Source organism: Podarcis tiliguerta (assembly GCF_965153285.1).
Source record: "Podarcis tiliguerta genome assembly, chromosome: 4".
In the NCBI taxonomy this organism is placed as follows: domain Eukaryota; kingdom Metazoa; phylum Chordata; class Lepidosauria; order Squamata; family Lacertidae; genus Podarcis; species Podarcis tiliguerta.
This window is the reverse complement of record NC_139537.1, coordinates 689,699-705,025: the sequence shown is the minus strand read 5'-3', so window position 1 is coordinate 705,025 and position 15,327 is coordinate 689,699. Positions and strand designations below refer to the sequence as shown.

Genomic DNA, 15,327 nt, shown 5'->3' with positions numbered 1-15,327 from the left:
ATGCCTCCGTCTCCCCGGCAGTATCCCAACAAAGTTAGGCCATTTCGCTTGGACAATTTAAGACTGTCGGGTGTAGTGAAGGGTTAACCTTCTGTGTCTCGAGCTTGAAGGGGAAGGGCTTACAAAGGAAGTAAGCCAGGACCTTACGTCAACAGCTTGTTATGCTGTGAAGAGAGTGCTTTCGATTTCGATTGCTTTGCATGCAGTAGATCGATCCCAGGTTCAATCCTCAATATCTTCAGGTAGAGCTGGGAATGTCCCGTCTGAAACCCTCACCACTGCCAGTAACGGAAGACAATAAGCCACCCAGGTGCTTTAACAGAGAACTATCTCATATAATTCACCGTATTTTTTGCTCTATAGGACGCACCTTTTCCCTCCTAAAAAGCAAGAGAAAATGTGTGTGCGTCCTATGGAGCGAATGCAGGGGGGTGGCAGACGGGAAAAGCCCCCAGGAGCCGCACACAAGCTCTGTGCGCTCTTGCAGGCTTTTCCCCAGGAGGGAGAAGGGACTGACCGGCCGCATCAGTCCCTTCTCCCACCTCGTAGAAAAGCCAGCAGGAGCCGTGCGTTCCTTAAAGGGTGTGTGGCTCTTGTGGGCTTTTGCGGGAGATGGGGGAATTCCCCCACCTCCCGCAAGAGCAGGAAGGACTGGGAGAAGAGCACAGGCTGCCTACAGCCTGTCTGCTGCTCCCAGAGCTGCAGGGGGGTGGTCATATTTTTTTCCTTGATTTCCCCCTCTGAAAACTAGGTGTGCCCTATGGAGCGAAAAATATGGTATGTAAGATTATCCTTTTCCCCCTGTGTTTCTTTTCCTTTAATCTCTTGTGAAAGGAAAGCACCTCTGAACAATAATATGCTTTCCCTTGGATAGGTTCCAGCTAGTTCTGCAATCTGATATTGCGTGTGTACTTTAGAATTATTGTGGGTAAAAGTAACACAAGCAAAATTGGCTTGGATCACAGTGGGCAGTGCAACAAAAGCCCTGCTAGTGCTTAGAATGAAAAAGTCACACTGACCTGTCCTCTTTGTGCCAAAAAATGGCCTGAAGTGTTGCACTGCTATACCAGCTGACAATTCCTTCTGGATCTTTGGCTTTTGTTTAAAACAATGATGCTTCCTAATTCTGTTGTTTTCTGTGAAGATCACATTAGCTAGTACTTGCTGCATAGCATCACTTGCTTATAGATTTTTCTCTCTTTTACACATGCATATATTAACACACAGGACGCGGGTGGCGCTGTGGGTTAAACCACAGAGCCTAGGACTTGCTGATCGGAAGGTCGGCGGTTCGAATCCCCGCGATGAGGTGAGCTCCTGTTCCTGTCTTAAAAAAACAAAACGTGGAGGTGTTGTATATATAAGTGCATTGTTAATTAATGAGTAACTAAAGAAGTTTATGTTTCCTGTTTTCCTTTCCCAAGCAGAAATAATGTGTAAGTCTAAAAAAAGGTCAACAACTCTGGAATTCTGGGGAACCTTTCCTTAAAAAGTCAACAACTTTGGGGTTCCCTCCCCCTTAAAAAAGGTCATGAACTCTGGGGAATGGGGGGAGGGGCGCCGGAGGGATCTTTGCACCATGGCGCCAGATATGCTTAAGACGGCCCTGCGTATACCCCCACCAAAATTATTTCTTCTCTGCCTTTTGTCAATTGTATTCCTAATATTCTTCCTTCGTCATCTTTAAGTAGGATTTTTGCATCTATCTTTTGGTTTATATATATATATAACTATTCCTCTCTTTTTGGAAACACCTGAAGCTATGTATTCTGTTCCTAATTTCTTATCTATCAAAACTCTGTCATGTTTCTTTGCTATATGTGTTTCCTGGAGACCAATGACATCCCAATTTTTCTTTCTTAAGATATGCTCAGTTTTATTCCTTTTTACCTTATTGTTCAAACCATTGATGTTCCACGATATAATGTTCAAATTCATGAATTTTTATTAGACACAAAGTCAAATATCAACATCAAATATGGAACTGCACTTAAGAACATTAATATAGTTGTGGAAAACTCTACTTCTTTTATTATCCTCCTGGACTTTCCTGTCCTTCTCTCCCCCCCCCCCCCATTTTTGTATTGGTTTTCACATTTATCACATAAAAAAGAAACAAGAAAAAAGAAAAACATTACAATACACAAAAACAAAGAAAAACACATAAAGAAGAATTTCTACTTCCAAATCCTAATTTCATTTCATTGATAACTGACTTCCTTGAATCCCCTCTACCTGAATTTCATTATATCACCTGTTTAGCAGTTCTCCAAATTCATATTTCTAATATTAACTTCTTTCATTTACTAACAACTTCTCCTTTATCAATATTCTAATCCTTAATGTTTATTAACAACATATGCTTATTCTACTCCTAAGCTTAATTATTACTTCCAAGAAATTTCTCTTTATCTTATATTACAATATTTAGCTAAATAGTCTTTAAATTTTTTCCAGTCCTCTTGTGTCTCCTTTCTGGTCACGGATTCTTCCAGTCAGGCCGGCCAGCTCCAAAAAGTTCAACATCTTCAACTGCCATTCTTCTATTGTTGGTATCTCTTGCGATTTCCAATTTTTGGCTAATAAAAGTCTTGCCACTGTAGTGCCAAACAAAAACAGTCTAACATCTTTTTTGGGCAATTCCAGTCCTCTTATTCCAAGTAGAAAGGCTTTTGGTTTTTTAATAAATTTATTTTTCAACATTTTTTTTCAACTCATATATATTTTCCAAGAAGTCTTTCACCTTAGGACACGTCCACCACATATGATAGAAAGTACCTCCTCTTCCTTTGCATTTCCAACAAAAGTTATCATTTGTATGATACATCTTTGCTAATTTCACTAGGGTTAAGTACCATCTATACAGCATTTTCATAATATTTTCTTTTAATACAGCACATGCAGTACACCTAACCCCTTTCTTCCACAGCCTTTCCCAATCTGGCAACATTATATTGTGTCCAACATCTCTTGCCCAATCTATCATCACAGATTTAACTTGTTCGTCCTTTGTATGCCATTCTAACAACAAATTATACATATTAGAGAGATTTTTAACATTGGTATCTAACAATTCCGTTTCCAATTTAGATTTTTCTGCTGCAAAACCATTTTTCTTATCAAGTTTATATAGTTCATTAATCTGATAACATTGTAACCATATATCCTATTTATCTTTAATTTTATCAAATGGTCTTAATTTAAATTCTTCATTATCTTTCACTAGTAAATCAGCATATTTCAACCATTTACTCTCCATATTCAACTTTTTCTGTGCGTTTGCTTCCATTGGTGAAAACCATCTGGGTGTTTTCCTTTCCAAGAGAGCTTTATATCTTATCCATACATTATATAAAGATTTTCTAATTACATGATTTTTAAAACCTTTATGAGCCAATATCTTGTCATCCCCTAAGTATGCATGCCAACCAAATACATTGTCAAATCCTTCCAAATCTAACACATCAGCGTTATCTATTTGAATCCATTCCTTAATCCAGCAGAAAGCTGCAGCCTCAAAATAAATCTTCAAATCTGGCAGGGAAAATCCCCCCCTCTCTTTTGGATCTTTCAAATGCTTTCTGCCATTCTTTAAAACGTCTAACATTGTCAATAATTGGTAAAGCTTGGAATAAAAACGTCTTTGGCAATACGTTCATCTTAACCACCAATATTCGGCCCATTAATGACAATTTTAAATTTGACCAGATCTCAAGTTCTCTCTTAATTTCATTCCATAGTTTCTCATAATTATCTTTATATAAATTCAAATTTTTCACTGATAAATTCACACCCAAATATTTCACTTTCTGCACAAAAACAAGGCCTGTTTTCCAGGATTTTACTCTCCTCATTATCTAAATCCCGCCCCCCAACACTTTGGTTTTGCTCTTATTTAACTTGAATCCTGCTACTTGTCTGAACTCCTGAATCAGCTCCAGTGCTTTCACTGCACTGGAGTCTGGGTTTTCTAAAGTTAACACCAGATCATCAGCAGAGGCTTTTAACTTAGATTGTTTAGAGCCTACTGTTATTCCTTTAACCTCCTCCTCTTTTCTTAGTATATTTCGCAAAACCTCCAGGACCGAAATAAAAAGCAGAGGGGAAATTGGGCACCCTTGCCTGGTTCCTTTCTCAATTCTAATTTCTTCTGAAACCACATTATTAACTATAATTTTAGCTTTTTGTTCAAAAAAGCTAAATGGCATTAATACCATTTAAGAATTCTTGTCCAACCTCAATACTTTTCATAAAACTCCGTGAAACATTATCAAAGGCCTTCTCAGCATCAATAAACATGAACATTGCTTTAGAGGGTTTTTTTAACACCCAACCTTTCATATGTCTCCCAGGCAGAAATCCTGCCTGATCCTTGTGAATATAATCTCTTAGCATCTTCTTCAACCTATTGGCAAAAATGTTGGCAAAAATTTTGTAATCCACTTTGAGTAGTGAGATTGGTCTATAATTTTTCACGTTGGACCTATCTTGATCTGGTTTTGGTATCAGGGTTATAAAAGCTTCTTTCCAGGTTTCAGGTGCTTTGTCCCCTCTTAATATCTTGTTGCATATGTCCATCAATGGCTGAATAAGCCAGTCTTTCAGGGTCTTATAGTACTTTGCTGACAAACCATCTGGCCCCGGTGCTTTGCCAAGCTGCATCTCATTTATTGCATTCTTGTAATCAATCCATTAAGCAGGATCTTTTTATTTTAGGGATTTTTTTGCAATCCATTTAAATTGCTCAATTTTATCTTTATCTTCATTTCCACTTTTATACAGCTGTTTATAATACTTCTGAAAGCATCTTCTTATCTCTGCAGGGTTCTCCACAGACTTTCCTTCTGATACAATATTAGTAATAGTATTTGTTTCTGTCTCTTTTTTAATTGTCAAGCAGGCAATTTTCCACATTTATTTGCAGATTCAAAATTCCTTTGTCTCATCATCCTTATTGTCCATTCTATTTCCTGGTTTATAATCTGGGAATACTGAATCTGCAAAGCTTTAATTTCCTTTTGGATCTGCAGGTTCTTTGGGTTACATCTCAAATTCTTCTCTTTATCTTTTAATTGAGACAAAATGTTATCTATTTTTTCATTCTGTATCTTTTTCTTAATCGAATTTTGTTGTATGAGGAATCCTCTCATCACCGCTTTCCTTGCATCTCAAACGACTCTTGTTTCCACCTCAGAATTCATATTTGTCTCAAAGTAATCTTTAAGAGTCTTTTGGGCTTTCCCAATCATCTGTTCATTCCTCAACAAATCATCATTCATTCTCCATCTGAAGGATCCCTGCAGAAATATTTTCATTTCCAATAACACAGCATTATGATCAGAGCAAGTCTTTGGGCATATTTCAACTTTGTTACTCTGGGAACAATGTCTCTGGATATCCATAAATAGTCACTTCTTGAGAATGATTGATTTGCATCGGAATAGAATGTGAAGGCTTTTTCAGTTGGATTTCTCACTCTCCATATGTCTGACAGATCAAAGTTGTCCACCATTTGAAAAAAAGACCTTTGGTAGTCTGCCAGAATTCATAACTTTCTGTCTCTGTGCTCTATCCATAAGCGTTGATGCGACACCATTCAAATCTCCCATCAAAATCAATTTGTAATCCATATAATCCAGAAGTCTTGTTTCCAGATTCTTAAAAAATTCCGCTTTGCCATCATTTGGTGCATGAATTCCCACGAGCAAATATTTCTCGCCTTGTGCCTTGACTTCTACTGCAATATATCTCCCCTCCTCATCTTTAAACAACGTTTTAGGGTTCCATTTTTCTTTAATAGAAGACAGCCCCTCTTTTCTTCACTTTGTCCGATGAAATGAATTCCTGTCCAAGTCTCTTATTCTGAAGTACTTTTCTATGTAATCTGGTGACATGAGTCTTAATTCTTAGTTCCCTTCCTTAAAATTTGAAGGAGAGGCCCTCTGGGAACTCCCACCTGAAGAAGATATTCTTCCTTCTCAGAGCTCCAGCCACGTCCGCGTAGTTGTTCCTTAAATTCAAAAAGTGTTTTGGAATCTCCTTGAACAAAACAATTGGCTTGTCTTTTATTTTCAGACCTTTTTTTGTAATGTAGGCTCAAAATCCTGTCTCTCTGTTCCTTTGTCTTGAAAACCAGTATACACTCATATACCACTTTTGAATCTTTCTTAGGCCCAAACCTATAGGGCCTTGCGATCCAGGACCTTAACACGTCTTTTCCAGATCCCAGCAGGCTGCCAGCTCCTCAATTAGCCAATCCTTAAGATTATCTTGTTCCAATTGAGGTGTGCCTCTCACTCCCAGTTGGTTCTCATGCTCCTTCATCTGTAAGAAGGCAATTGCATTAAGCGCCTCCTCTTGGGTCCTCTCCACATCACTCTCACTGTTTCCAATTCCATCAGTCTTTTTTCGTGACCAGCAACTTCCCTGACCTCTTGAAAACTGATTTCAAGTCTGTAAATTCTTGTTTTAGCTCCTGTACATTCTGCTGGATTCCTTTAACATCTGTTCTTATTTCTGTTAACATATACATCACTGACTCTTCAAAAGTTGGTCTTTGGAGCCTCTTTTGTCTTTAACTTGGCTTTTCTCAGGTTTATCTACCCCATTAGCCATAACTATTCCAAAGTGTCAAGGTCAAGTCACCCAGTCACAGTCCACAAAATTTTTAGTATGCAGGCAGCAGCAGGCAGCTCGGCAGCTCCTCCCTTTCAAAGTCTTATTCTTTTTACTCTGCTTATTCTTTTTTAAAAACCACAATAAGCTCAAACACTACGGAGTGGCATCTTGCCGTTAAAGTAAGGAGTGTTGGGTTTGGCTGTCCTTTCTTGGTATTATCTAACATTTTTATTTCTTCTCTATATAAACACTGATGTCAGGATACAAGAAGCTTCTGATTCTAAGCAGTTGCCAGGGTTGGAAGATGGCCTAGAGCAAAGAGAGAGGAGGTTGTCATGGAAACACTCTCCCAGAATGTAGGTGAAAGGCCAAACTCCACAGATAGCCTCTCAGACATGGCTGGCCAGCCTTCGAGTATTCAAGAGCATGGGGGGTTACAGGAAAAAGGATGCGATTCATCACAGAGTATGAAGAGACGGTTCCTCCCACGTTGCATTTGTAGGATGAAACGTGACACTGAGAACTTAGTTGAGTCATCATCGTAATGGCAACCAGCTCATGGGAGAGGAGCTCCTGGTAATCTGTTCTTTTCTTGGAATAAAACCAACTTTATAAATGAACTGCACTCATGCGAGACTCACTGCCATCACAACTTACTATCCCTATATATACAGTGGTTCTCTCTAGGTACACACAAGGCTGGTGTGTTCTTCAAACTATCCTATTTGTCGATCCCGCCCACAGAGGTATTTTTGCTCTGAGAGATCAGGAGGGGGGGCGGGTAGTGCTTAAGCACCCCATATTTAATGTTTAATAACAATTACTGAGTGCTGGGTGGATTCCTACAACAGTATTAAAAATACATGTAGTCAATAAACATTGGCCACATGTTATAGAAGGAATATGGATTGTATTTCCCCACCTTTTGATTTCTCCAGGCAACCATTATTTAAGATACTTAACTTGTGGGGCCTGACCAAGGCAGAATAAAGTGGTGCTATTCCTGCCCTTGATCTGATTCGGCCTTCTGCCACATTGGCCTCCGCTCCCCGTTTGGTGTCCTCTGCAAATGAGATGGGCATCCCCTCAGTTCCTTCATCCAAGTCATTTATAAAGACGTTGAACAACAACGGGCCCAGGACAGAACCCTGCAGCACCCCTCTTGTCACTTTTCCCCAGGATGATGAGGAACCATGAAGGAGTCCTCTTTGGGTTTGGTCAGTCAAATCCACCTAACAGTTACCTCATTCAGCTCACATATTACCAGCTTCCACGTAAATATTTCATGGGGGGACTTTGTCAATAGCCTTACTGAAATCAAGATGCACTATTTTAACAGCTGTCCCGTGATCAACAAAGTTTGTAACTCCATCTAAAAAAAGGGGAGGAGAGATTTCTCTGACTTGACTTGTTTTTGAGAAAGCCATGCTTTCATCTTGTATGTTTATATTGTGAAATCTTCAGATGAAGGGCACATAAATATTAAAAATGATAATAAATAAGGATATTGACAAGCTGGAACATGTGCAAAGGAAGGCGATTTATGTCTTTATTTAATTTGTATACCCCCTGACCCAGGGGTGCCAACTTGAATAAAATATTGGTGGGGGGCCAGGTAAGGTCTGACTTGCACAATCAATCACATGATGCATGGATGCCATTGGAATGGCGATGCCTACCAACTGGGGGTGGTGGCCCCCTCAAATATATTATTGGGGAGCAAAGACCCCTCGGCCTCTAAGGGTAGGCTCCTAATCCCTTCACCCACAGGTCTAGGGATGGTTACAACATAAAAGCACAATATAAAAACACAATACACATCTGTAACCCCCCCCCACCACATTTGAAACGGACATTACATGTCAATCATCCAAAGGCCTGGTTTAAAAGGTGCTGATTTGCCTGCTTCCTAAAGCTGTATAATGGTTTTTTCAACCTTTGTATGGATTCTTTGATGGGAAGTGAGAGAGTAACTCCGACTAAAGCTCTTTCCACATTCCACACACTGATAGGGTTTCTCCCCTGTATGAATTCTCTGATGCTTAGTGAAAGCAGAGCTGTGACTGAAGCTCTTTCCACATTCCACACACTGATAGGGTTTCTCCCCTGTATGAATTCTGTGATGGGAAGTGAGACAGGAGTTCGTACTGAAGCTCTTTCCACATTCTACACACTGATAGGGTTTCTCCCCTGTATGAATTCTGTGATGGGAAGTGAGATAGGAGTTTGTACTGAAGCTCTTTCCACATTCCATGCACTGATAGGGTTTCTCCCCTGTATGAATTTTTAGATGGGAAGTGAAAGAGGAGCCATCAGTGAAGCTCTTCCCGCATTCCACACATTGATATGGTTTCTCCCCTGTATGAATTCTTCGATGGGAAGTGAGAGGGGAGCTCGTACTGAAGCTCTTCCCACATTCCATACACTGATAGGGTTTCTCCCCTGTATGAATTCTGTGATGGGAAGTGAGAGAGGATCTATCAGTGAAGCTCTTTCCACATTCCGCACACTGATAGGGTTTCTCCCCTGTATGAATTCTGTGATGGGAAGTGAGAGAGGATCTATCAGTGAAGCTCTTTCCACATTCCGCACACTGATAGGGTTTCTCCCCTGTATGAATTTTGTGATGGGAAGTGAGAGATGAGCTCTTCCTGAAGCTCTTTCCACATTCCACACACTGATAGGGTTTCTCCCCTGTATGAATTCTTTGATGGGAGGTGAGAGATGCACTATGACTGAAGCTCTTTCCACATTCCATGCACTCATAGGGTTTCTCCCCTGTATGAATTTTGTGATGGGAAGTGAGATGGGAGCTCTTCCTGAAGCTCTTTCCACATTCCACACACTGATAGGGTTTCTCCCCTGTATGAATTCTGTGATGCTTAGTGAGATCACAGCTCTGACTGAAGCTCTTTCCACATTCCACACACTGATAGGGTTTCTCCCCTGTATGAATTCTGTGATGGGAAGTGAGATGGGAGCTCTGAGTGAAGCTCTTTCCACATTCTATGCACTGAAAGGGTTTCTCCCCTGTATGAATTCTTTGATGGGAATTGAGAGTGCCTATCCTACTGAAGCTCTTTCCACATTCCACACACTGATAGGGTTTATCACCTGTATGAATTCGTTGATGGGAAGTGAGACTCTGGCTGTGACTGAAGCTCTTTCCACATTCAATGCACTGATAGGGTTTATCACCTGTATGAATTCGTTGATGGGAAGTGAGACTCTGGCTGTGACTGAAGCTCTTTCCACATTCAATGCACTGATAGGGTTTCTCTCCTGTATGAATTTTGTGATGGGAAGTGAGAGATGAGCTCCTACTGAAGCTCTTTCCACATTCCATGCACTCATAAGGTTTCTCTCCTGTATGAATTCGTTGATGGGAAGTGAGACTCTGGCTGTGACTGAAGCTCTTTCCACATTCCATGCACCGATAGGGTTTCTCCCCCGTATGAATTCTCTGATGGGAAGTGAGAGAGGAGCTCTGACTGAAGCTCTTTCCACCTTCTGTGCACTGATAGGGTTTCTCCCCTGTATGAATTCTGTGATGGGAAGTGAGCCTGGAGCTCATACTGAAGCTCTTTCCACATTCCATACACTGATAGGGTTTCTTTCCAATGAGATTTCTTTGATGGGATGTGGAATGGGAGCTGTGACTGCAGCTGTCTCCACACTCCAAATCCTGTCTCCACACTCCAAATCCTCTCTGGAGATTTTGTTGTGGTCACCCTTGTTCTCGATTTCCAAATCATCTCAATCTGCAATGGAGGCAAAAAGGGATTAGAGCCTCAGGAACAAATGAAGAACTGAAGGGAGTTTGGTGTGTGTGTTTGGTGTCATTAACCAACATATTTATTATTAGATTCTAATGGTTGTTGAATGCTGCTTTTTTGATATACAGTAGTGGCCAAAATTGTAGAAGCCTTTGGGGGAAAGTGTATTTCAGAGGTTTGATGGCTCATAACAGCACTTCTTTTGGAGTAATACCGTGAAATTATTTATCAATGGAAAGATAATTTAATCAAGAATGTAATGCAACAAACGTTGTTCAATTATCTGTATTAAATTAAAAAGTCATAGCCAAATAACCAGAAAAAGGAAGCAAACTTGCTTAGGTTGACTTTTGTCAGTGTTACAGGTAGGTAGCCGTGTTGATCTTCCTTAGCCGAAACAAAATAAAAAAATTCCTTCCAGTAGCAGCTTAGAGAGCAACTAAGTTTGTTATTGGTAGGAGCTGGTATCTGAAGAAGGGTGCATGCACACAAAAGCTCATACCAATAACAAATTTAGTTGGTCTCTAAGGTGCTACTGGAAGGAATTTTTTTATTTTGTTTTGTCAGTGTGTTATGTGATTGCTATCAAGTTGTTGTTGGTTCTTTTGTGTTCTTTCATTTAGCAAGTTTGCCGAACATAATTTTTTTTAATGGCACAAAGAGTTGACTGGACACCAAGAAAGAAATGTAAAATAGTACTATTAAGTGAACAAGGTTATAGTTATGGAGAAATTAGAAGCAAGATTGGGGAAAACGTAACAAAAGCTGGCCTTTCTATATTTTTGAAGAGGTATAAGGAGACTCAGTTACTACAAAACCTATCCATTCTGAAGGAAATCAGCCCTGAGTGCTCACTGGAAGGATAGATCGTGAAGCTGAGGCTCCAATGCTTTGCCCACCTTATGAGAAGAGAAGACTCCCTGGAAAAGACCCTGATGTTGGAAAAGATGGAGGGCACAAGGAGAAGGGGACGGCAGAGGACGAGATGGTGGGACAGTGCTCTCGAGGCTACAAACATGAGTCTGACCAAACTGTGGGAGGCAGTGGAAGACAGGAGGGCCTGGCGTGCTCTGGTCCATGGGGTCACGAAGAGGCGGACACGACTAAACGACTAAACAACAACATAAGGAGACTCAGTCACTACAAAATCAGACTGGTAAAGGCAGGGAAAGGTGCACAACAGCAAGTGATGATTGAAGAATGGAGAGACTGTGCCCACGTGACAGAAGAAAATCATCTGGGTGTATAGAAGATGACATGGGGCAATGTAATTTGAAGTTGAGTGCAAGGACCGGTCTAAATGCTAGAATTCTAAGGAAAAGGCGATTGTTATCTCTCAAGCAAAGGTTGAAAGATTAAACTGGAGTAAAACCCATGTTAACTGGACAGCAGAACAATGGGACAGTGTTATTTGGAGCGATGAGACCCAAATCTCCTTGCTTGGTACTGATGGCATGAAATAAGCGAGGAGAAGAATTGAGATTTGCATCAGGGGTTGGCAATCAGTGGCCCATGGGCCAAAAGTGGCCCACAGGAGTCGTTCAACTGGCCCACAAGCTGCTCCCCGAACTGAGCCATCTGCTCAGCACGTTCCCATGTACTGCGCTATACCGGCGCAGCGCAGCACAGGGACTCGCTTCTGCGGTGCCGGAAATCACTTCTGTGGAGATGCAGACGGCAGAGATCGCGCTCACGCACGTGATCTGACCCACGGATCCGGTTTGTGGGAGTGAACTGGCCCAGACGGGGTATGGCTTGCCGACCCCTGATTTATATCCTACTTGCATTACACCGACCATGAAACACCCAGATAGTGTGATGATCTGGGGTTGTATGATAGCAAAAGGTGTGGGCAGAATTTGTGTCATCAAAGGGAATGTAAATGCTCTAAAATACATAAATGAAATACTAGAGCCCAAACTGAAGCGTTCTGCATGTGATCTTTTCCCAGATAATGAACATTTCTATTTGTTTGTTTGTTTGTTTGTTTTCTATTTCAGCAGGATTCAGCTCCATGTCATGTTGCTGGATCCCTTCCACTCGGGATTCAGGCCTCACCATGGGACTGAAATTCCTATGGTCACACTGTCAATGATCTCCGGCGGGCTAGGGACAAAGGTGAGAGCTGTTTCCTAGTTCTGCTGGATCTCTCAGCGGCCTTTGATACCATCGACCATAACATCCTTCTGGACCGTCTAGAGGGGCTGGGAGCTGGGGGCACTGTTATACGGTGGTTTCGCTACTTCCTCCTGGGCCGTGTTCAGAAAGTGGTGGTGGGGGATGAGCGTTCAGACCCCTGGGCTCTCACTTGTGGGGTGCCTCAGGGTTCTGTCCTCTCCCCCATGCTTTTCAACATCTACATGCAGCTGCAGGGAGAGATAGCGGGTTTGGGCTGGGTGTTCATCAGCATGTGGATGATACCCAGCTCTACCTCTCTTTTAAATCAGAACCAGTGAAGGCGGTGAAGGTCCTGTGTGAGTGCCTGGAGGCGGTTGGTGGATGGATGGGGGCTAACAGACTGAGGTTGAATCCTGACAAGACAGAAGTACTGTTTTGGGGGGACAGGGAGCGGGTGAGTGTGGGGGATTCCCTGGTCCTGAATGGAGTAACTGTGCCCCTGAAGGACCAGGTGCGCAGCCTGGGAGTCATTTTGGACTCACAGCTGTCCATGGAGATGCAGGTTAACTCTGTGTCCAGGGCAGCTGTCTACCAGCTCCACCTGGTACGCAGGCTGAAATCCTACCTGCCTGCAGACTGTCTCACCAGAGTGGTGCATGCTCTGGTTATCTCCCGCTTGGACTACTGCCATGCACTCTACGTGGGGCTCCCTTTGAAGGTGACCCGGAAACTGCAATTAATCCTGAATGAGGCAGCTAGACTGGTGACTGGGAGTGGCCGCCGGGACCACATAACACCGGTTCTGAGAGATTTGCATTGGCTCCAAGTACGTTTCCAAGCACGATTCAAAGTGTTGGTGCTGACCTTCAAAGTCCTAAACGGCCTCAGTCCTGTATACCTGAAGGAGCGTCTCCACCCCCATTGTTCTGCCCAAACACTGAGATCCAGTGCCGAGGGCCTTCTGGCGGTTCCCTCACTGCGAGAAGTGGGGTTACAGGGAACCAGGCAGAGGGCCTTCTCGGTAGTGGCGCCCGCCCTGTGGATCGCCCTCCCATCAGATGTCAAAGAGATAAACAACTACCTGACATTCAGAAGACATCTTAAGGCAGCCCTGTTCAGGGAAGTTTTTAATATGTAACACTGTACTGTTTTTAACACTTGATTGGGAGCCGCCCAGAGTGGCTGGGGAAACTCAGCCAGATGGGCGGGGTATAAATAATAATAATAATAATAATAATAATAATTGCTGCTGTGTGCAAAAGGTGGTTTCAAGATAATGATATTTCACTGCTAGAATGTCCTGGGAATAGCCCAAAAATTAACCCAATCGGAAATCCATGGAGCCGACTAAAGAAACTTGTTAGTCAGAAGCAACCCAGCAATAAAGCCCAATTAATAGAGGCAATAATTCCATCGTGGTTTCACATTATTACAGCTGCAGAACTAAAAAACTTGCTTCTTCTTTTTTTGTTTTTTTTATTCAAAGTTATAACAAAACGTATTTTCCAAAAACATATCCTTATTCCCCCCCCCATTTTTCCTCCCCCCTCCCCCCACAAAACTCATCCCCCCACCTCACCCCCACCCCCAACTTCCCTCAGTTCCAGTCTTTGGTTTCTCCAGTAATGCTATTTTCTGCATGTTACAGAGATGTATAGATCCTCCAACTGTTTAGCTAATTATTATCAGTTCAAAAACATTTTTAGAAAAAAATTGGGGATGTTTATTCAAAACCTGCCAAGGAGTCCAGTTCGCTTTGTTGCGTCTTCAAATACTTTGTGAAAGGTTCCCATTCATCCTTAAAGTCACAGTTATCCTTGTCCCGTAGCTTATGTGTCAATTTTGCCAGTTCTGCATAATCCATCAATTTTTCTTTCCATGATTCTTTAGTTGGGATTTCTTCAGTCTTCCATCCTTGTGCTACCAGAACTCTCGCGGCCGTTGTCACATACATGAAGATGTTTTTCAACTTTTTTGGCAGGTCTTTCCCTACAATCCCCAACAAAAATGCCTCGGGTTTTTAACAAATGTTAAATGGAACATTTTCTTCAGTTCGTTGTATATCATTTCCCAACATTTTTTAATTACTTTGCAATCCCACCACATATGATAAAATGTCCCCTCCTTTTCCTTGCACTTCCAACATATGTTTGAACTAGTTTTGTACATTTTCTCGAACTGCACTGGTGTTGTGTACCATCTGTACATCATCTTCATGTAATTCTCCTTCAATAGGGAACAATCTGTAAATTTTAAGTCAGTTTTCCATAATTTAACCCAATCTTCCATCATAATGTTGTGACCTACATCTTGTGCCCATTTAATCATAACTGATTTTACATCTTTCGTCTCCCATTCTAATAGTATGCTGTATGCGGCATTCAGTAGTTTCACTTTCCCTTCAATCACTTCCGTTTGAAACCTAGATCTAGTATAACTAAATCCTTTCTTACTGTCTTCTTTATATGTTTCATGTAGTTGTCAATAATGCAACCAACTCTGAAAGTGATCTTTGATCTCATCATAATCTCTTAATTTCCATTTTCCATCATGTTCCTTTAATAAATCAGCATATGTGAGCCATTTTCCTTTCTTTCCAAGTGGTTTGAGCAGTAATGCTTCATGTGGTGAAAGCCACCATGGAGTCTTTTGTTCCAATAAGTCTTTATATCTCTCCCATACTCTCATTAGTGATTTCCTGATTATATGGTTGTAAAAGCTTCTATGAATCTTCCCTTTCCCATACCCTAAGTATGCATGCCAACCAAATCTGTTGTCATTTCCTTCTAGTTCTAGTGCCTCTTGCTTGTCCAAT

The 15,327-nt window shown here is 41.6% G+C and overlaps 4 protein-coding genes across 8 annotated transcripts in view; all 4 read right to left on the bottom strand.

Annotated features, from left to right (window-relative positions):
- HPX (hemopexin) overlaps nucleotides 1-15,327 on the bottom strand; it is a 512,404-nt gene that overhangs the window by 89,418 nt on the left and 407,659 nt on the right. The window lies entirely within an intron of this gene.
- The window catches only part of LOC310675545 (uncharacterized protein), a 288,356-nt gene that overhangs the window by 48,599 nt on the left and 224,430 nt on the right, over nucleotides 1-15,327 (bottom strand). The gene's annotated exons all lie outside the window — the stretch shown is intronic.
- Nucleotides 1-15,327, bottom strand: part of LOC310675631 (uncharacterized protein) — a 136,517-nt gene that overhangs the window by 27,784 nt on the left and 93,406 nt on the right. The gene's annotated exons all lie outside the window — the stretch shown is intronic.
- Nucleotides 1,928-10,296, bottom strand: LOC310675610 (uncharacterized protein). Its single transcript, XM_083436542.1, has 2 exons — nucleotides 6,755-10,296; nucleotides 1,928-2,743 (listed from the first exon to the last, which is right to left on the bottom strand). Exon 1 carries the CDS (start codon nucleotides 10,214-10,216, stop codon nucleotides 8,528-8,530), a length of 1,689 nt encoding a protein of 562 aa, XP_083292668.1. The 5' UTR covers nucleotides 10,217-10,296; the 3' UTR covers nucleotides 1,928-2,743; nucleotides 6,755-8,527.

Bases quoted from the DNA above. Each gene is read 5' to 3' on its own strand.
- LOC310675610 (XM_083436542.1), bottom strand. From the start codon at position 10,216: ATGGAATGTGGAAAGAGCTTCAGTATGAGCTCCAGGCTCACTTCCCAT.